Raw genomic sequence first — 21,423 nt, forward strand, 5'->3', positions numbered from 1 at the left:
CTCTAGGTCAAAGATTGTTGCAGAATTATAAAAAAAGCTATGTGAAGTCTGAATCCCTGCCTTCTGCTTCTAAAGTTTTACAAAGCCATGGTCAAATAAGCTGTATGTATTACCATGAATGTGTGCCTGGCTGTTGCACTTGCTTCCATTATTTGTAGGTATTGGCGGTGTGTTATAGTTAACTCTCAGTCACAGTTGCTGTAGGCACTTTTTTTTTGTTTCTCATGCATGTTATAGTCTGGAGCTATGGGCAGTGATGGTAGCAGCTTCAATATTCTTCTATCATGTGGCTGACCAGAATTCTGTCCCACTCTTGCCATCAGCTACATGTAACTGGAGCAGGGGTTTGTGGTGCAGTGAGTGGCATACCTGTCTTGGAGCCAGAAGCTCCCAGTTCCAGTCCCTTCTCAGAATCTGTAAATACTTCCCATCACAAACCAGAAGAGCAGCACACATCTTCTGATTAGGGACGTTACAGCCCTCAGGACTCAACATTGAATTCAACAACTTTAAACTCTGACCTTTCTCCTCCATCTTAACTCTTTAATATTCCAAACATTTTTGTTTCTGTGCAACAACCCCCCCCCCACCCCCAAAATCTGTCACTTGTTCTTAAATATTGCTACATCTTTGTTGGAATCTTGCCCAGCTCCCACTAATTGCTGTTCCACTCCCTCTTAAACAATGTATAATCCACCATCTTCCCCTCTCTTTCCTTCTGAAGAAGGATCACGCAGACTCGAACATCAGCTGTTTTCTCTCCCTGTGGATATTGCCACTGCTGTCCTTGTTTCAGATTTGCAGCATCCGCAGTATTTTGTTTATTCTGCTAGGATTTGTATTTTGGTTACAGTTTAGAAGTTCAGTGTATCATTAGGATATCATTAAACCTTTGGGTTCAACTTGTCAAAAGCTGATGCAGAGCTAATTTGAGAAGTTTTAAACTGATCAGCTACATGTAACTACTAATTTTATGGCATCCACCTGTAATAACATTCTCTAAAAATTTGTTGGGGCTAGAACAAGAACACAATGGGACAATTTTCAAAAGGCAAGAGCATTTTTCAACAATGATAGTAGATTTTAATGATGCATCAGGATTACATGCAAAGTGGTAAGAGCGTAAGGCGACTTACACCAGATGAAGATTAGGGAGAATTAAAGTGACCCAGGAATGAGTTTCAAATGTGAATTTAAAAATACACATATATATTCTTACAAGGGATGTGGATGTTTCTGGCAGATCCAGCATTTGTTACTCATCCCTAATCGTCTTTGAGAAGGTTTACATCATTGCATAATTTTCTAGCACTACTTAGCAAAGACCAATAGCGTCTATTGGTTTTGATGTACAGTGCTGAATCACGGCCCTCACCTGAAACATAAACTTCTCTATTCTTTCCATCAGTACCAGCTGACCTGTGCATTTCCAGCTTTTGTTGACTTTATTTTTTATATATCTTCATTTGCAAGCATCATGATTGAGACAGAATGTTGCTTTTATAATCTCAAACAGCCAGGCAGTCTCAACTTAAATATTTACACAAATGATTAGCGTTAGGTTGCAGCAGATATTATGAGGATCCTTTAATTACCATGATAAGGTCCCTTGGTGCAATTACCCCCATTTAGCAAAATATGGTATTGTAGTGGTATCATCCCTGAAATAGTTGGGTGAAACATGTAATTTAAATAGTGATGTTGAATTCAAATATCACTTCACTTATTTTTCTGTTTATGTTTTGCATTGAGTCCAATTTCCAAGTTGTGTAGCATTTCTTCAACTGATTTAGAATCAGTGGGCTGGCTATGTCTTCAGTTTAAAAAAAACTGCATTTTTTTTGCACTAAAAAATCTGTGTTTTCTCCAGAGTTTGGGCACTGATGGGGATATTTGATTTATTATTGTACATGTACTAGTATACAGTGAAAAATATTGTTTCTTGCACGCTATACAAATAAAGCACACAGTTCATGGAGAAGGAAAGGAGAGAGTGCAGAATGTAGTATTACAATCATAGCTATAGTAGTATTGTCAATAGTAGCCAAGAGTTGCAGACTAATGTTCTGGGGACAAGAGTTCAGGTCCCACTACGGTATCTAGTGGAATTTAAATTTGGTTATTAAATCTGGAATTGAGTCACAGAAATGGTGACCATTAACGCTTATCAAAAAAAACTAACTGGTTCATTCCATTAGAAAAGGAAATCTGCCATTCTTATCTAGTCTGACGTGTGATCCCACATCCAAGGTGGTTGACTATTAACTGCCCTCCTAAATGGCCTAGCAAGCCAGTCAATTCAAAAGTAATTGGGATTTGGAGGGCAATTTGGGATGGCCAACAATACCAGCCATGCCAGCAATGCCCATGTCTCACGAAACAAATGTGTTCCTTTACTGTAGGAAAAATCTCATTTTGTTCCAAATTCTCATCCAGAATGAAGAAAGGCTACGTACCATTAAATGAGTCTGACATAGTGGTAGCTTTGGCATTCTGCTGGAGAATGTCCTTCAAAACAAAAGACAATTTCAAATAGCATCTGAACCTTATCTAGATACCCCCTGAAGCAAGTGCTTGTGAAAGAAGGAAGCATGACCAACTCCCAAAATTTACTAGGTACTGAAGCCTGTTAGAAAGGAAATAATGTGAACAGCTATTGGATGATATGTTTTGTTCCTGTTCAAAATAGTTCTGGCTTTGAATTTTAGTCAAGTAAGCAAGGTATTTGGTTCAGATTATAGCAATGCATTTATTTTTGATCCAGATTGAACAATTGGATGTGGAAGCTATCCACTGGATTAGGAAATGATGCATAATTTGACCATCAAAATTTAATTTTGCTTAGTTAACCTGATAAATGAGTTTTTTGTAGAAAAACACCCCATTGTGGATTATAGCTGTACTTCAGATGCTTGCAGTGTGCAAATGAGTTACAACCAATCAATTCACAGTTTATATGGAGAACATTACAATTGGGATCATTCTCCAGTGTGAAAGCCACCCTCCTATCAAAAAAGCCTGGATAAATTATGACTAACTATAACCGTCGATAATTAATTGGTTTATTATCCTGTACAGAAGGCATTCCTCAAGGGAAAACCAGATAAGAGAAAAGACCTAGAGGAGGCTGATGTGGCAGCATGGAATAGTTGGGCTGAATGGCCTCTTTCTGGACTCTTGTAATTCCAACTATGAAAATATTGAAGCCTCAGCATATGATTTTTCATTAGAAAAATAACACTGGAATGTTCTATTTATTCCATGAGAAACAATGTGAGCTATTGCTCAGAATAAATGAGATTAGTCACTGCTGCTGCTTGTTTCTTTTGCACAATGAGCAGATGTAGGTGCAATTTTATTTTGATTCAATTTTTACACTATGGTTAAAAGAGCTTGTGTCATTTGACCTCCTCGCTTGAAGTCGCTGCAATATTGAAAATCTGTTAGCAAAGATGCAGTGTGGCAATTCACATGACTGTTTCAGTTCCAAATATGGTTTCTTAATTGAGTCACAGAGCTAGTCTGACAGAAATCAGAACCTGTTGCTAAATTTGTCATCAGCTGCTGCAAGGGGAAAAAAACATCATTTGAATAATATTTCACCTGCATTAGTCTAAAACATCTGAACAATCCAAATGGCCACAGTTCCTTGTAAGAAAGGAGTGGTTTTAATCCTATGCTGTGGTATAAATGTTGTGTTAAATTTTATCATAACATCTTTTTGTGTCAGTTTATGACAATCATGTGTAAGCTGAACGGTATTTTTAAATTTGTTTGTCGTCGGCTAGATCATTTGGAAAAAAGTTATGTAAGACATCTTTGAATAATGTGCTTGAACTGTAATAAAACCACAAAATATTGTAAAGTCTTCAAAGGTTTTAAAATGTAATTTATTGGTTCATGCTGATATTTAGCAATGAATGGTATGTGCAAACAGGAAAACAGCCTTTCTTTTGAGTAATCCTTTTGAAATTTTCCTTTCATAATTTTTCTGTCAATTTCTTTCTCCTACAGGTATTTTGCTTTGATTTATTTTTGTCACATGCATTAGTACACAGTGAAAAATATTGTTTCTTGTGCCATATACAAAACATACCGTTCATAGAGTAAATCGGGAGAAGAAAAGGAGTGCAGAATGTAGTGTTACAGTCACAACTAGGGCGTAGAGAAAGATCAACTTAATATGAGAGGTTCAGTCAAAAGTCTGACGGCAGCAGAGAAGTAGCTGTTCTTGAGTCGGTTGGTATGTGATTTCAGACTTTTGTATTTTTTTCCTGATGGAAGAGTGTGTGTGTGGGGGGCCCTTGATTATGCTGGCTGCTTTTCTGAGGTAGCAATCCACAAGTCTTGGTAGCATTCTGTTGCTTATCCAAATTTTCTTGTAGCATTCTTGTCACTTGGTCAGGAGGCTCTTAAGTTGAACCCCAACGAGCGGGTTCAACACTGCTATTCCAGTGTAGGGAGACATTTAGCTCTGATGGCTGGACCGGTGGTTTGTGATACAGAGTAATGCCGTGGGTTCAATTCCTGTACTGGCTTTTTAAGCTGAAGTTTATTTATCAGTCACAAGCAAGCTTACATTAGCACTGCAATAGAGTTACTGTGAAAATCCCCTAGTTGCCACACTTCGGCGCCTGTTTGAGTACACTGAAGGAGAATTTAATACGGCCAATCCACCTAACTTGCACATCTTTTTACTGTGTTCCTCCCACAGTCCAAAGTCTGACAACACCAGGTTTCAGTCCAACCGATTTATTTGATAGTAAACTCACTAGCTTTCGGGTTAGCCCCTTGGTCAGGTGAATGAAGAGTTCTGGCCTCAGACACAGCATATAAAGCACAGACAGTTTACAGATTACTGATTAGAATGCGAATCTTTACACCTAAAGGAAACCAACCAGAGCACTCAGAGGGAATCCAAGCAAACACAGGAAGAATGTGCCAACTCCACACAAACAGTGACCCAAGCCGGGAAGTGAACATGGGTCCTTGGCGCTGTGGGGCAGCAGTGCTAACCACTGTGTCACCTGAAGTTACTCTTAAAGGCCTCGTCTTCTCAACCTTGCCTCATGCCTGAGATGTGGTAATCTTCAGGTTAAATCACCACCAGTCGGCCTTCACCTCCCGCTAAAGTGCAGCCTAAGATCATCTGGGACTATGGCAATTCTATCTTTAACTTGCCTTTTAGTACAATACTAGGGGAATGTTTTATTTTCAGAGGTGCCATCATCCTGCTGTAGTCTAAACTGTTATTGGTTCCAGTGTAAATGTAAAAATTGCAGGGTATTATTTGGAGAGCCGGGTTTTGTTGCAGTCCGGTCAGCATTCCTCCCTCGATAAACACCACCAATAAGGCAAACACTGATTATTAATCTTGCTTTTATTTGTGGAATGTTGCTGTGTGCGAAGTAAGTTGCTAAACTTGAAGATTATTGTGTATGTGATGTCAGAGACTGATCTAACATTGCAGAGTTGGATTTTTTCAATGTGTAAGCTTAATTCCGAATGTTATCAGACTTTTCAATTCCTGGTTGAATCACTGCGAGTTCTAATGATGGGAACTGCTGGTGAATGCTCAGGAGCCGAAATCGAGATGTCATCCCTCCCTTTCCTCTGCTCTGATAAACCAAGGCTTATTTTAATAAGAATGGTTGAAATTGGAGCTGGAGAAAGCCTTAGGGCCAGCTCTGCTGTTCATCATGATCATAGCTGATCTTGTGTTTCAACTCCACTTTCCTGCCTGCTTCTCATATTCCTTGATTCTCTGAAATCTCTTCCTTGTGGCCTTAAAATATATTCAATGATGGCACATCCACAACCCTCTGGGGTAGGGAATTCCAAAGCTCAAACCTTTTGAGTGAAGAAATTTCTCTCCTCCAGTCCAAAATGATTGGTCCCTCTGTTCTCAAAGAACAAAGAAAATTACAGCACAGGAACAGGCTCTTTGGACCTCCAAGCCTGCACTGACCGTGCTGCCCGACCTGACCTGAACTGAAACCCCCTACCCTTCCAGGGACCATGTCTCTCCATTCCAATCCTATTCATGTGTTTGTCAAGATGCCCCTTAAAAGTCACTATCGTATCTGCTTCCACTACCTTCCCAGGCACCTACCACCCTCTGTGTAAAAAAAAACTTGCCTTGCACTGTGGCCCCCCGCCCCATTTTCAGTTTCCCCAGCCTGTGGCAACCATGCATTAGTATCTACCCTGTCAAGCCCCTCCATTAAAAGAATGTTTCAATCAGATTATTTCTCCTTCTTCTAAACTCCAGACAATATAGACCCAGTTTATCCAGTCTCGTTAAAGGTTAACCTCCTGAGCAGGAACCAGTCAGGTGAACCTTTGCTGTACTGTCTCCAATGCAGGTCTATTCTTCGTTAAATATGGAGACAAAATTTGTGCATTGTATTCCAGGTGTGCTCTTAGAATCATCAAATCCCTGCAGTGCAGAAGGAGGTCATTTGGCCCATTGAATCTGTACTGACCACAATTCCACCCACGCTGTTTTCCCCTAACCTCATGTATTTGCCCTGCTAATCCCTTTACTAAGGGGCAATTTACCATGGTCAATCCACCTAACCCCCACACCTTTGGACTGTGGGAGGAAACCCACACAGACACGGGGAGAATGCGCAAACTCCACACAGACAGTGACCTGAGGCCGGAATTGAACCCGGATCCCTGATGCTGTGAGGCAGCAGTGCTAACACTGTGCCGCCATAGCTCACCAGCTCCTTACAATTGTGGCAAGATTTCTTTATTCTTGTACTTGAATTCCTTTGCAATGAAGGCTGACATACAATTTGCTTGCTTAATTGCTTGTTGTGCCTGCGTGCTAACTTTCTGCATTCTTTGACCAAGTACATCTGAACATTCAACATTTACGTGTTTTGCACCTTTTTTAAAAAAATGCTGCGTTTCTATTCTTAGATCATATTGAATAACCTCATACTCCATTATACTCTCACTTTGCACCCACTCATTTAATCTGTCTGCATTTCTTTGCAGTCTGCATCCTGCTCCACAGCTTGCATTTCCACCTAGCTTTGTATCATTATAATTTTACATATAGTACTCTGTCTCCTCACCCAAGTCATTAATATAGATTATAAACAGCTGAGACACCAGCACTGATCATGGCAGCACTCCACTTTTCACTGCCTGCCATTTTAAAAATGCCCCAGTTATCCTTACTCTGCTTCCTATCAGTTAGCAAATCCTGTGTCCGGGCTAATATGTCATCCTAATTCCACGAGTTCCAATCTTGTGTATATTTAAGGACCCCATGCACCCTGCCCATTCTCTGTTCCACCACCTTCCGTCAGGAAAAAGGCACAAAAGTCTGAGGTCATGTACTGAGCGACTCAAGAACAGCTTCTTCCCTGCTGCCATCCAACTTTTGAATGGACCTACCTTGCATTAAGTTGATCTTTCTCTAGGTCCTACCTTCTGCATCCTCTCCTTTCCTTCTCTATGAACAGTATGCTTTGTGTAGCACGTGAAAAACAATACTCTTCACTCTATCATACATGTGACAAATCACATCAAAAACCTTGTGAATGGAAATCCCACATTCTGCTAGTTCCCCTTTGTCTATCCTACTAATTTCTTAGGGTGGCACAGTGGTTAGCACTGCTGCCTCTCAGCGCAAGGCACCCGGGTTCAATTCCCAGCTTGGATCACTGTGTGGAGTTTGCATGTTCTCCCCATATCTGCATGTGTTTCCTCCGGGTGCTCTGATTTCCTCCCACAGTCCGAAAGACGTGCTGGTTAGATGCATTGGTCATGCTAAATTCTCCATCGGTACCCGATCAGGCACTGGAGTGTAGCAACTACGGGACTTTGCAGTGTTGTGCAAGCCTATTTGTGACGCTAATAAATATTCTTTAAACTTAGAATAAAATCATAGAATAGTAACGGCACAAAAGAAGTCCATTCTCAAAAACTTTCATGAATTTATCAAAAGGATTTCCCTTTCATAAAACTATGTTGACTTTTTCTAATTGTACTTCGCTTTTTTCAATGCATTGCCGTGACTTCCTGAATAATAGATTTTAATGCTATCGTGGTGACTGATGTTTAGCTGACTGGCTTATAGTTTCCTGTTTCTTGATCCACCCTTTCTTTAATATCCCCAAATGTGGCTATGGACAAGATGACCGAACTTGGAACATTTTCATATTTTTGGAACCAACCCTCGGTCCTTCCTACTCTACGTAGCTTGACAAGTCATTTCTTTAACTAAATAATCTATTGGAGAACCTTGTTTTTGTTATATAGGACGTTCAAGAAAACATATAATTTTGCTCTCACTGATCTTGTAAAAATGGCACAAACCCTTGAGATGCTACTGCTAAATGCTTACTGCTAGATATATGCTGTTTGTGGAACCCGGAGATACTGTCTATCTAGAATTTCAGAAATTGTATAAGCTCCAACTGCTCTTTTTTAACTGAAAACCAAAAGGGCAGCAGATACATGGGAACACCACCACCTGCAAGTTTCCCTCCAAGCCACTCAATGTCCTGACTTAGAAGTATATTGCTGTTCCTTCGCAGTCACTGGATCAAAATCCTGGAATTCATAAGAACTAGGAGCAGGAGTAGGCCATCTGGCCCCTCGAGCTTGCTCCGCCATTCAGTAAGATCATGGCTGATCTTTTCATGGACTCAGCTCCACTTACCCACCTACTCACCATAATCCTTAATTCCTTTCTGTTCAAAAATCTATCCATCCTTGCCTTAAAAAAAGTTCAATGAGGTAGCCTCAACTGCTTCACTGAGCAGGGAATTCCACAGATTCACAACCCTTTGGGTGAAGAAGTTCCTCCTCAATTCAGTCCTAAATCTGCTCCCCCCTTATTTCTCTGCCCATAGGAGCAGTGGAGGTTACCTCGTTAAATGTGTTTAAGTCACAGATAGATAGATTTTTGCCCAATAAGGGAATTAAGGGTAAGTGGAACTGAACCACTATCAGATTAGCCATGATCTTATTGAATTCTAGTTTCACCTGTCAGTGGAAACAACCTTCCTGCTTCTAATCTATTCCTTTCATAATCTTATGTGTTTCTATAAGATTTTCCTTCACTGTTCTGAATTCCAATGAATATAGCCCCTCCCTAATATCAGTGTGGACCAACCCACAGAACATGGACTGCAGCGATTCAAGAAGGTAGCTCACCACCGCCTTTTCAAAGGCAACTAGGGATGAACAATAAATGCTGGCCAGCCAGTGACGCCCATGTCCCACAAACGAGTAAATGAAAATAAGCAGCTCATTCTGAAACAGCTCTAGTGTTGTTAACTATGGTACCAACCTTGAACCCTGAATGTATTGATTGGAATCTGTTTACTTTCTATCAGTTTCATTTTGGAAATAATTAAGGGAAAGGCACTAACTGAATCAAATGTATTATTTAAAAACTAAAGTTAGTGCTTGGATTGATTATTCCAGGAATTGTACATTTTGTGTGAAACCCAGTCACTTAGTATTTTTTACTTCCTATGTGATATAGGTTTTCATTTCATAATATAGTTCAAACCTAATTTGGGCAGCATTGCATAGCATGCAATGGTGTTAAATGGATCTATGTTGATATCTTCTAGAACTTGAGAGATTTGTAGACGTGACCTGCTTTTGATAAATGGATGTCCACCAGTTTGACATAGAGTCATAGAATCATGGAGGTTTGTAACATGGAAACAAGCCCTTCAGCCCAACTTGTCCCTGCCGCCCTTTTTTAACCACTAAGCTAGTTCCAATTGCCCGCATTGACCCATATCCCTCTCTACCTATCTAATCCATGTAACTGTCTAAAAACTTTTTAAAAGACAAAATTGTACCCGCCTCTACTATACCTCTGGCAGCTTGTTCCAGACACTCACCACCCTTTGTATGAAAGAAATCCCCCCCCCCCCCCCCCCAACCCTTGTGTATCTCTCCCCTCTCACCATAAACCTATGCCCTCTAGTTTTAGACTCCCCTACCTTTGGGAAAAGATGTTGACTACCTAGCTGATCCAAAGGTAGCGGAGTCAAAAACTAGAGGGCATAGGTTAAGGAAGTTAAATGCTCAGTTAAAGAGACTTGAGATTCTGTGTAAACACCAGCATGAATACCTGTTGCTTCAGGATGAAAACCTTGTGTGAAATGATTTGGTTCTATGCTGGAGTTGTACTTTTAACTTAACTCCAATTTCACATTTTTCTTGTTCTAACGAAGATATTGACTTCTTGCTGGGACACAGTTCCCTGCGCACTGATCATCATCTGGTACTTGTCCCTTTCACCCCAATCATTCTTCATGTGTTGAATCTGGACAGTCAATGTGAGAACACCATGTAGCTGCAGTGGGAATAACAACTGAGCATCAGCTTGTCCTTGGATAATGTTTCTGACGTGTGTACTTCCAGTGGTGGGGATAGGGGTTACTGGCTACCGGTTAGGAGCAGAACCATGGTTCTATTCCTTCCCCTTTTCCTTCCCAACCCTCTTCCTCAGACTGGCCATGCTGGGCCAATTTTAGCTCCCCATATGCTGCTCAGTTGAAATCTGTTTTGGCAGGGAATTGAATATGTACCTTGCCTAATCAGTAATCCCTGTCTTAACCACCTGAGCCATTGGCAGAGCTGTGGTCTTTCTACAAATATCGGGAACCTGCGCTAATTAAACTTTCTGTAAGGTTCAGGAGGTATTGACAAAACTGCCTATACACGGATTGTTGTCCAAAATAGTTGCAACTAAATGGTTCTCAATTGTTACAGCATTAATGGTTCGATAATAAATGGTGAAAGGGGAAAATGAAGATGATGTACATTTTTTCACATGTTTGTGCAAAAGGTTCTGCAAAAGTATTGATTCTGTAACAAAACTTAAGTTGAGATTGAAATATATAAATACACCTCTACTGAAATAAGAATGGGGCACTATTTAGTGTTGCATTCGTACTGAAAGTTTCTTTTTCCACTTGTGTTTTACAGCATTGCATATGCCGACGTCATAACTCTGCGTGTACAGCGAACCGATATGCTACAGAGACCAGCAGGAACTGCAGCATTTATTTCTGTAAGTACCGCAGCATGTCTTCTGTAATCTGCTTTCCAACTGGTTTGTCCTGAGCTGCTAATTCTGGTATGTCAGTAAGTTTCAGCTGACTAAAGTCATATGGATAAGTTGTTCAGGCAAGCACAAAGCTAGTTTGTATTCCTCTCTGCCAACTCTGTGATATTATTCAGGAGTCTGAATTCTCTCTCCCCCATCACCCACCCCTCACCCCCCAAATATTCAAACAAATTTCGCAATTACATATTGAGCAGTCAGTTCCCCTTTTAGGAATCTATCAATACGTTCAACGATGCTTTTTGTGACACCTGAATACATATCCAATGGCACAGTACTCTCTCCACACTTGACAGAACCTTGAGAAGGCAGTGACATTGTGGTATTATCACTGGACTGGTAATCCAGAGACTCAGGATAATGGTGTGGGGATCCAGGTTCAAATCCCACCCATGTCAGATGGCGAAATTTGAATTCAATAAAAAGTCTAATGATAACCATGAAACTCTTATTTTTTTAAAAAAAAGTCTGGTTCATTAATGCCCTTTAGGGAAGGAAATCCTTTGTCATTATCTATTCTGGCCTACGTATGGCCCTAGATCCACAGCTATGCAGTTGATCCTTAAATAGTGTCGGCTGGGTAATAAATGCTGGCCTGGCCAGCGGTGCCCACCTCCCATTAAAAATAGGTTCTTGTAACCATGATTTTGTATAATTCGGAAAAGTCTTTGCCAACAATTGCTTCCCGCACACTAATTTCAGATCACTTAATGGCATTGCTTTGAGTCTCCCAGTTCAATTTACAGTTTTAAATTCTCTCTTACTGTCCTTCTTTAATGCTTACAGGGGTATTCTTTGGTCATTTTTTTTCCCTAAGGGCAGTTGAGATGCTGCAGTTATCCAAGTCTGCTTAAAGAGCCAATGCAAGGGCATGGCTTGGTCTTGTTCTCCCCAATCTACCTATTACAGATGTGCCACAGCATTGTGACCACGGCTGTCTCCACACTGCGGATGTCCTTCATCACATGGTGTGGCACCAGATTAAGATTAGATTAAGAACCGATCTATCAGTTCTCAGAACTGGACATCGATGATAAACGGTCAACTGCCAGTAACATTATACGTCACCTCAGTCTTTAAGCTCTTGGTCTAGTTACTCTTGCTTCTCCAATGTCAAGGTGGATGACCAACTCTGGTTCAGTTGTTACAGACTCCAGAAGGAAAAAAAAATACTTCTTTTTTAGAATGGAATCATGATGCGGTGATGCCAGTGTTGGACTGGGGTAAACACAGTAAGAAGTCTCACAACACCAGGTTAAAGTCCAACAGGTTTATTTGGTAGCAAAAGCCAGTGGTGTTTGCTACAATATAAACCTGTTGGACTTTAACCTGGTGTTGTGAGACTTCTTGCTTTAAAATGGAGACTGGGAAACGTAAGTCCCAATCGCCCTCAGCAATCTCTGCGTGTGCGCCAGCCTGGAAACCTTTGGAGTATGGCCACACGTGCATTTGGTGGTGATCCTTGTTGGAAAACCAATAAATGGCCTTGCACGTGTGGCTTTTTTTTCCATCTTTTAAAAAAGACTTAAAGCAAGTCGTACACCTGTGCAAGAGGGCAAAATAATCAAAAGTGAAACATAGCAAAAGATCACATGACCCAGAAGGAAATGCCTTTCGGCAGAAGGTACCAGAAGAAGCTGGATGTGAGCAGGAGCTGCAAAGAGCAGGTCCTAAACCAAATACAAAATCTCAAAACCAGGGAGAGGACAGGAAGAAGTTTCAAGAAGACCTTCCAGTCAACAGAAAAGTACAGGAATCTGGAAAAAGATGCTGTTAGGTGAAATTAAGGGTGAGGTGCAGAGGCTCCAAGTTAAAAGACAGGGCTGCAGGGTGGGGACCTGGAATAACATGGGCTTGTGAACAGCCAGAAAATCCCAGGTGACAGCCAAAGGCTGGTGAATCCTTACTATGGGCCTATGAAGCCATTGGCACAGCTGGGTAATAAAAAAATTTCATGGATGTGAAGCTTAAATGCACATGGCACTTTTGGGGAGAAGTAGTCAGAAGGAGGGGTTGAAACCCTGGAGGTGGATCCTTGGCAAAGACATCTGATAGAGAGTGCCGTTTAGGAGAAAATTTCAAGGTGTATTCTTTGGGTATTGGAAATCCCCATATGAAAGTCAGTGCTTTGGTGAGACCAGTTTGCTCTCAGTGCGATGAGTGATTGGAGGACTTGCTGGGAAATCTAAAGAGTTGTTTCAGGTGGCATTTGTTATTTGGTTTCAGTGTGGGGTATGTGTGGACTGTGAATATTGAAGTTTAGATAGATTTTGTAACTGTCTTCCTTTATAAAGGTGTACATGCAGCGAAGGAGTGTTGCAGTTTATTTTCTTTAGTAATTTTATTTTGTTAAGAATACATTAGCTGACTCCTGTGACTCTGTTCACCAGCTGCTTTCCATGCTTCAAAACAAAAAATAGTTAGGCTCTATCGAGCCAGGTTCCCACCTGTGATTTGACTTGTTCAGTAGTAACATCAACTGGGATCGTAACACTGAAATGGGGAGGGGCATTCTGGGGGGCACATTTAGGCTCCCTGAAAACAAAATGCCAACCTGGTGAAACTAGAGCATAGGACTATTTGAGCCAACCTGAAAGCAAGTTGAAGCAGGCCAAGCAATTTCACAACCAGCGGATCAGGCTAAGGGCCAGTTGTGAATAGTGGCGGACAGTTAATGAACTAACAGATGGAGGAAGCTCCCGGAGCTTTTCCATTCTCAGCGATGGTTGGCCGCAGCCTGAATTACAAAACCTCAACCCGAAGTGTTAAAGGGCTGATCCCCACCCCAGAGATCCTTGTCATCACATTGTGCAACCAGTCTGATTCCCAGAGATCCCAGCCATCACACTCTGCAGTCAGTCAGATTCGCTGTGTGTCATTGGGAATCTGCTAAGTGCACTGATACAGCAAGGGCGAGAGTCCTAACAACATCCCGGCTGTACTAGTGAAGCTGTGGTGTCCAAAACTAATCACACTGCTAATCAAGCTATCCTAGTACAGCTATGTACCACAAGCAGCAACTTGACAATGTGGAAAATTGCCCAAATATGCTCTATCCACAAAAACAGGACAATCACATAGATTGTTAATCCAAGAGCTGATCGCAAGCCATCAGCAAGGCGGTTAAATCTGGAATTCATTGCACCCTTCCTCCACATACTGACAGTAGCTGATTTTCAGGGATTAGTTATCCCTCTGTGTGATGTCAGGGCAAGATTTGCCTGACTTTATCAAGAAGGCAAGTGAAACTGAAATCCATCTTGACTGCTGGAGAAATCTCACCACTGGCTTATGTCCTTTATAGAACACAGGAAGATTCTGGCTGTTTGAGGCCCATTTGGAGGGAGTGCAGAGGAGGTTTACTAGGCTGATGCCGGAGTTGAGGGGGTTGAGCTATGAGGAGAGGCTGAATAAACTAGGCTTGTACTCGTTAGAGTTTAGAAGAATGAGGGGAGATCTCATTGAGACGTATAAGATGATGAATGGGATGGATAGGATAGAGGTGGAGAGACTCTTCCCGCTCAGAAAGGATAATAGGACTAGGGGGCACAGCCTCAAGATAAAGGGGGTGCGGTTTAGAACGGAGTTGAGGAGGAACTTCTTCACTCAAAGGGTGGTGAATCTCTGGAATTTTCTGCCCGTTGAAGTGGTGGAGGCTGCCTCGCTAAATATATTTAAGACGCGGGTTGATGGGTTTTTGATAAGAGAGGGGATTAAGGGTTATGGGGAGAGGGCGGGAATGTGGAACTGAGCCATGACAGATCAGCCATGATCTTATTGAATGGCGGGGCAGACTCGAAGGGCTAGATGGCCTACTCCTGCTCCTATTTCTTATGTTCTTATGTTTGTCAGGGTCTGAGAACATTGAAGAGCTTCATAGAACCCTTACAGTGCAGAAGGAGGCCATTCAGCCCATCAGGTATATACCGACCACAATCCCACCCAGGCCCCATTCCTATAATCCCACATTTTTACCCTGCTAATCCCCTGACACTAGGGTCATTTTAGCAAGGCCAATCAACCTAACCCGCACATCTTTGGACTGTTGGAGGAAACCAGAGCATCCGGAGGAAACTCATGCAGACATAAGGAGAATGTGCAAACTCCGCACAGTGACCCAAGGCCGGAATTATATCTGGGTTCCTGGCACTGAGGCAGCAATGCTAACCACTGTGCAACCATGCTCCCTCAAGTTTCTCAGGGCAGCATCCTGGGCCAAACTATCTTCAAATCCTTTCATCATAAGATCAGAAGTAGAGTTGTTTACTAAGGATTGCAGTGTTTTTAAAGTTTATTAGTGTCACAAGTAGGCTTACATTAACACTGCAATGAAGTTACTAGTCACCACCCTCCACCTGTTCGAGTACATGGAGGAAGAATTTGGTGTGGCCATTGCACCTAACCAGCATGTCTTTTGGACTGTGGAAGGAAATTAGACCACCCAGAGGAAACCCACGCTGACGTGGTGGGAACATGCAGACTTCGCACAGACAGTGACCCAAGCTGGGAATTGAACCTGGGTCCCTCGTGAGGCAGCCATGCTAACCACTATGCCATCGTGCTGCCCTTAGTGGAGTGGCCAACTCCATACGCACTTTCTTAAATGTTGGAACAGTCTTTGCTCGCATGCAGTAAGAACTCTCACGATACCAGGTCAAAGTCCAGCGGGTTTATTTGGAATCATGAGCTTTGAGTGCTGCTCCTTCCTCAGGAGAGTCACCTGATGAAGGAACAACACTCCAAAAGCTCGTGATTCCAAATAAACCTGCTGGACTTTGACCTGGTGTTGTGAGACTTACTGTGCCCACTCCAGTCCAATACCAGCATCGCCACATCATGACATGCAGTAACACAGCGACAGCATTTGGGCTAGGGCTGGTGTAGGTATGGAATATTCACATCACAAGTGCCAGGTACCCATCAATCTCCATTTGAAGAGATGTTCTCTATGGCATTTGCAATGTCCAGTCCTCCCCCATCCATATCCCAGGGTTACCATTGACCAAAAATGCAGTTAGATGACCCCCTTAAATGCTGTGGCTACCAGATCAAGTTTGAAACTGGGTATTCTGCAGCAAGTGACTCTCCTGTAGTCAGGTGTTGTGGATTTACCTAGTTTGGAAAGTAAAGGCGTGAGATTTTGGAAAAAGAGGTATCTGATGTTGCAAACCTAGAGTGGAATTTCTGAGAAAGCATTAGCACACCTAGTGGGAGGAGTGAGATTGCACAATAAAACAGGAGATTTGAGGGCTGGATTGAAGAAAATTGATCTGAATCACAACAGCAACCTGTATTGAGTAACACCAGGTGTTGCCTACGTCATGGCAAAGCTCATGCAGTTGACACTGTAATCAGGTTGGCTGAGAAGTAAGAATAATGCTTCTTCGTTCCACAAAAGGAAGTTATAAAATCCTAACAGGACTAGACAAGGTAGATGCAGGGAGAATATTTTAGTGATGTTGGGGAGTCCAAAACCACAGGTCACAGTCTGAGGATTCAGGGTAGACCATTTAAGACGGAGGCAAGGAGACGTTTCTTCACCCAGAGAGTGGTGAGCCTGTGGGATTCATTTCCACAGGAAGTAGTTGATACCAAAACATTCAAAAGGCGGCTGGATATAGCACTTGGGGCGAATGGGATCAAAGGTTATGGGGAAAAAGCAAGTTTAGGCTATTGAGTTGGATGATCAGCCATGATCGTGATGAATGGTAGAGCAGACTCGAAGGGCCAAATGGCCGCCTCCTGCTCCTATCTTCTATGTTTCTTAGCTGCTTTGGCAGCACCTGGGTTAACTCATTTGGAAATTGGAGCCTCAGAGCTCAGCAAACTCCCTCGATTTAATGGCAGTAAAATAAGTTGGATATGTGGTGGCATAGTGGTATAGTTATTAGAATAGTAATACAGAGACCTAGATCTGGGGACCCAGATTCAAATCCCATCCTTGGCAGATGGTGAAATTTGAATTCAATTTAAAAAATCTGCAAGTAAAATTATTTTTTCATTCTTTCTGGAAGGGTAGGCAGTTTTAGTTCAGTCGGGCGGCATGATTAGCGCAGGCTTGGAGGGCCAAAGGCCCCGTTCCTGTGCTGCAATTTTCTTTCTTCTATATTTTCATAGTATAAGTAGACTCAACTTACAATGCAGAGGTCATTTAACCCATTGTTCCTGTGTTAGCATTTCGAAAGAACAGTCATCTTTAATGCCACATCCCCTGCTTTTTGTCTATAACCCTGCATGTTTATTATTCTCTTCAACTCAATGTTTTAAAATTATTTCTGGAATTCTTGTCCATCACCTTTTCTGGTAGAACATTCCAATGCAGGGTGAAAAGATTCTCTTTACCTAGGCTTGTCCAGGGACAACCCTAGGAAAGGTTGAGCAGGTTAGTCCGATGCTCAGTTCAGCTCAGAAGAATGACTTTCAAGTCTAAAACTCAGATTAATGGTGCATATTTTGTAATCTTGTTGCTATTTTAATTACACCTTTAGAAAAGTAGAATTGACTGTTCTACTTTAGAAAAATAGAACGTACTTGACTGTTTAAATGTGAATAGATGAGTTTTGTCGTAAGTCAGTAGTGTATGACAGCTTGAACAGAATTTGGAATGAGCTAGGCATGAACGTTGAAAGCTAAGCTCTGAATGTGGTGCAAGTTAGGAAGCTGGGAGCTGTATTTGCTATTTGCTGGTCAGCTTTACCTGAATTGGGCAAAGGAAATAGTTCAATCTGGTGTGGTATCTAACCTGATCTATTCGAAACAGAAGACAAGTCCCATCTTGTGAATGTAAAAATCTGTTTGTTGTTGTGTCAAAAGAAGTAATACGATATCCACTCGCTCGTTCGTGGTGAAGAAATAAACGAAAGTACACCCAACTCCATCCAAGTGATTAACTGCAATTGGTAGTGTACTGTTACTAACGAGTTGAGCAGGTAGGATCGTTGATTTAAAGTTTTAATGCGAGGGAAGGATTGTTGCAGGTATGTTCGTTTTGATTAACTGTTAACTTTCAGGAACTAACTGTGCAGGAGGAAGAAATTCGACAAGACTGTGTTAGTGTAAGACAAGAATTCGAGGGCACAGCTTCAGAATGAAGGGAGGCTCCTTTAAAACCGAGTTGAGGAGGAATTTCTTCAGCGAGAGGCTGGTGAATCTGTGGAACTCAATGGGCTGTGGAGGCCAGGTCATTGAATGTCTTTAATGCAGAGATAGGTTCTCGATCAATAAGGGGATCAAGGGTTACGGGGAGAAGGCAAGAGAATGGGGATGAGAATCATATCAGCCATGATTGAATGGCGGAGCAGACTCAGTGGGCCGAATGGCCTGATTCTGCTGCTTTTTCTTATGGTCCTCCAGTTTGCCTACAATGTTCCTACATGTTTCAGTTGGGGCGGCATGGTGGCCAGTGTTAGCACTGCTGCCTCACTGCGCCAGGGACTGTTCCCCAGGTTCAGTTCCCAGCTTGGGTCACTGTCTATGCGGAGTCTGCATGTACTCCCCATGTCTGCATGAGTTTTCTCCAGGTGCTCTGGTTTCCTCCCACAGTCTGAAGGACATGCTGGTTAGGTACATTGGTCATGCTAAATTCTCCCTTGGTGTAGCCAAACAGGCAATGGACTGTGGCGACTGGGGGATTTTCACAATAACTTCATTGCAGTGTTAATGTAAACCTACTTGTGACATTAATAAACTTAAAGAACATTGAAACGGTAGAAATAATCAAAAGTTAGCAGGAAGTTGTATGCATTTTGATAACTATCTTGAGACAAAATGACCAGCAATCATTTCATTGTCAGTTATTATGTACAGATTGTTGATTCACAAGTTGCGATCTGATTAAATCATTTGTGTTGATGTGCATGTATTTGTACATGGATGTTAGTGCCAGTGCAGCCTGGCAGTTACACCAAGGTCTACACTTTGTAATGTTACATTTAGCTGTGCGCTTTTAGCTGCAAAGGAAGAGATGGAATAATCAACCTTGAGACAATATTCTTTGTCACCCTCTTTAAAAACGGTCCTTGTGATACGTTGATTATGAGTGCCTGGAGCAGCAATCATTGTAGATCGGAGAATCCCTGCAGTGCAGAAGGAGGCCATTCGGCCCATCGAGTTGGCACCGACCACAATCCCACCCCGGCCCTATTCCCGTGAGCCTACATATTTACCTTTCTGATGCCACCTGACACTACAGTCAGTTTAGCATGGCCGTTCAACCTAACCTGCATACCTTTGGACTGTGGGAGGAAACCCCTGCAGACACGGGAAGAATGTGCAGCCTCCATACAAAGTGACCGAGGCTGGAATTGAACTCAAGGTCCCTGACGTCGTGAGGCAGCAGTGCTAACCACTGTCCCATGTGTCAAAACTCCCAATCGATTGTCAAACAAACTGTAATTTTAAAAAAATTTACTGTCTAATTGGGCTGAAATTTTCACTCTAATCAGCATTAGATATCTTAATTAAGCATTTGCCACATTTAAACTTCTAGATCTGTTTATTTAGGCTGAATAAATTCTTTGAGATATGCACTTTTTTAAAAAAAAAAATTATTTCTGATTTCATGTGACACAGTGGTTATCACTGCTGCCTCACAGCTCCAGGAACCTGGGTTTGATTCCTGGCTTGGGTCCTTGTCTGTGGGGAGTTTGCATGTTCTCCCCGTGTCTGCATGCATTTCCTCTGGGTGCTCCGGTTTCCTCCCACAGAACAAAGATGTGCGGGTTAGGTGCATTGGCCATGCTAAATTGCCCCTTAGTGTCTTGGGACTCAAGTTAAAGGGATTAGTGGGTTAAATATGAGGTTACAGAGATAGAGCCTGGGTAGGATTGTTGTTGATGCAGACTTGATGGGTCGAATGGCCTCCTCCTTCATTGTAGGGTTTCTATTAATGGAAAATGAACTTGGCAAAAATTCAGTAATCCAAGATTTAACTTTGAAGGATAGGGTAGGTGAGGGAATCTTAGATTTAGGTCTGTCAAAAACTATATTTAAATTGTATCAAGCTTTTTATATTTTTAGCCACAGCGTGTTTGTGATAACTGTTTTAATGACCACTACAAGATTAAGATGGTAATTCTCGCTGAGTAGTGAAATACTAATGAATGTTCATTTTTATTTTCCTCCCCAGTTTCTTTTTAAACAGCATTCCTGATGGCAAGTTGAAGTGTATGGAGCAACAGGAGCAGAGAGGGAGTGTGACAGGAAGGGGACTGCTTTAGAGCTGCAGTTAAGAAACATGGGCCAGTGTGTCACCAAGTGCAAAAACCCCCCTTCTTCTCTGGGTAGTAAAACTGGAGATAAAGAATCTGGTAGCAAATCACACGTTAAGAAAACTGCCAGCCCTGGTGAAGAATTTAGCTCAATGTGTGCAAAGGCTTCTGGCGATATACTTGCCAACGGAACAAAGAAAACTGACGTAGTGGAATCGACCCAGCCCCAACTTGCTCACTCTGGAGACAGTAAAAAAGAAGAATCCTTTCCCTACCGCGAGGAATTCTCACTTAAAAGAGTGGAAGAATTGTTTAGCAGGTACAAGGACACACATGAGGATGCCATCTTAGAGGAGGGAATGGAGTGGTTTTGCAATGACCTTTCTGTGGATCCTACTGAATTCATAGTGTTGTTATTAGCGTGGAAATTTCAAGCAGCCACTATGTGCAAGTTTACCAGGTAAGGACTTCAGGTGACATTTGAAAACGATCACTGCAGCAAGTTTGTTCTTAAGGTTGCACTGATTCCAGTGCAGGCAGTTCACTGTGACGGGATCAGTCTGTTAACTACCTGGACGAGATGGAATAGTTCCACTCTGACTGAAAGGACACTTGCTGTAAGGACCTGTCTTATTACATAGAAAACAAGAGACAGGAATAGGCCATTCGGCCCTTTGAGGCTACTCCACCATTCATAATCATGGCTGATCATCCAATCAGTAACCTGTTCCAGTCTCCTCCCCTCCCACTCCCCACCCCATTCCTTGATCCCTTTAGCCCCAGGAGCTAAATCTAGTTTCTCCTTGGCCTCAACTGCTTTCTGTGTTTGTGAATTCCACAGGCTTACCACTTTCTGGGTGAAGAAAGTTCCCCTCATCTCGGCCCTAAATTGGTTTACCCTGTATCCTTGAACTATGACCCCTAGCTCTGTACACTCCCACCATCGGGAACATCCTTCCTACATCTACCCTGTCCAGTCCTATTAGAATTTTATAAGTCTCTATGAGATCCCTCATCGTTCTTCTAAACTCCAGTGAATATAATCCTAACACAACTCAATTTCTCCACATCCATCAGTCCTGCCATCCCAGGAATTAG

General features: G+C 42.1%; 1 protein-coding gene across 2 annotated transcripts in view; it reads left to right on the forward strand.

Annotated features, from left to right (window-relative positions):
- The window catches only part of dcun1d3 (defective in cullin neddylation 1 domain containing 3), a 58,638-nt gene that overhangs the window by 24,627 nt on the left and 12,588 nt on the right, over nucleotides 1-21,423 (forward strand). For both annotated transcript variants that reach the window (XM_080206997.1, XM_080206998.1), the window contains 2 exons: nucleotides 10,978-11,062; nucleotides 20,244-20,785. In XM_080206997.1, coding sequence (XP_080063123.1) covers nucleotides 20,352-20,785 — 434 coding nt within the window. In that variant the 5' untranslated portion in view covers nucleotides 10,978-11,062; nucleotides 20,244-20,351. The remainder of the gene's footprint in view (nucleotides 1-10,977; nucleotides 11,063-20,243; nucleotides 20,786-21,423) is intronic.

This window comes from Carcharhinus amblyrhynchos, chromosome 18 (genome assembly GCF_965287045.1).
Source record: "Carcharhinus amblyrhynchos chromosome 18, sCarAmb.v2.hapA, whole genome shotgun sequence".
Classification (NCBI taxonomy): Eukaryota; Metazoa; Chordata; class Chondrichthyes; order Carcharhiniformes; family Carcharhinidae; genus Carcharhinus; species Carcharhinus amblyrhynchos.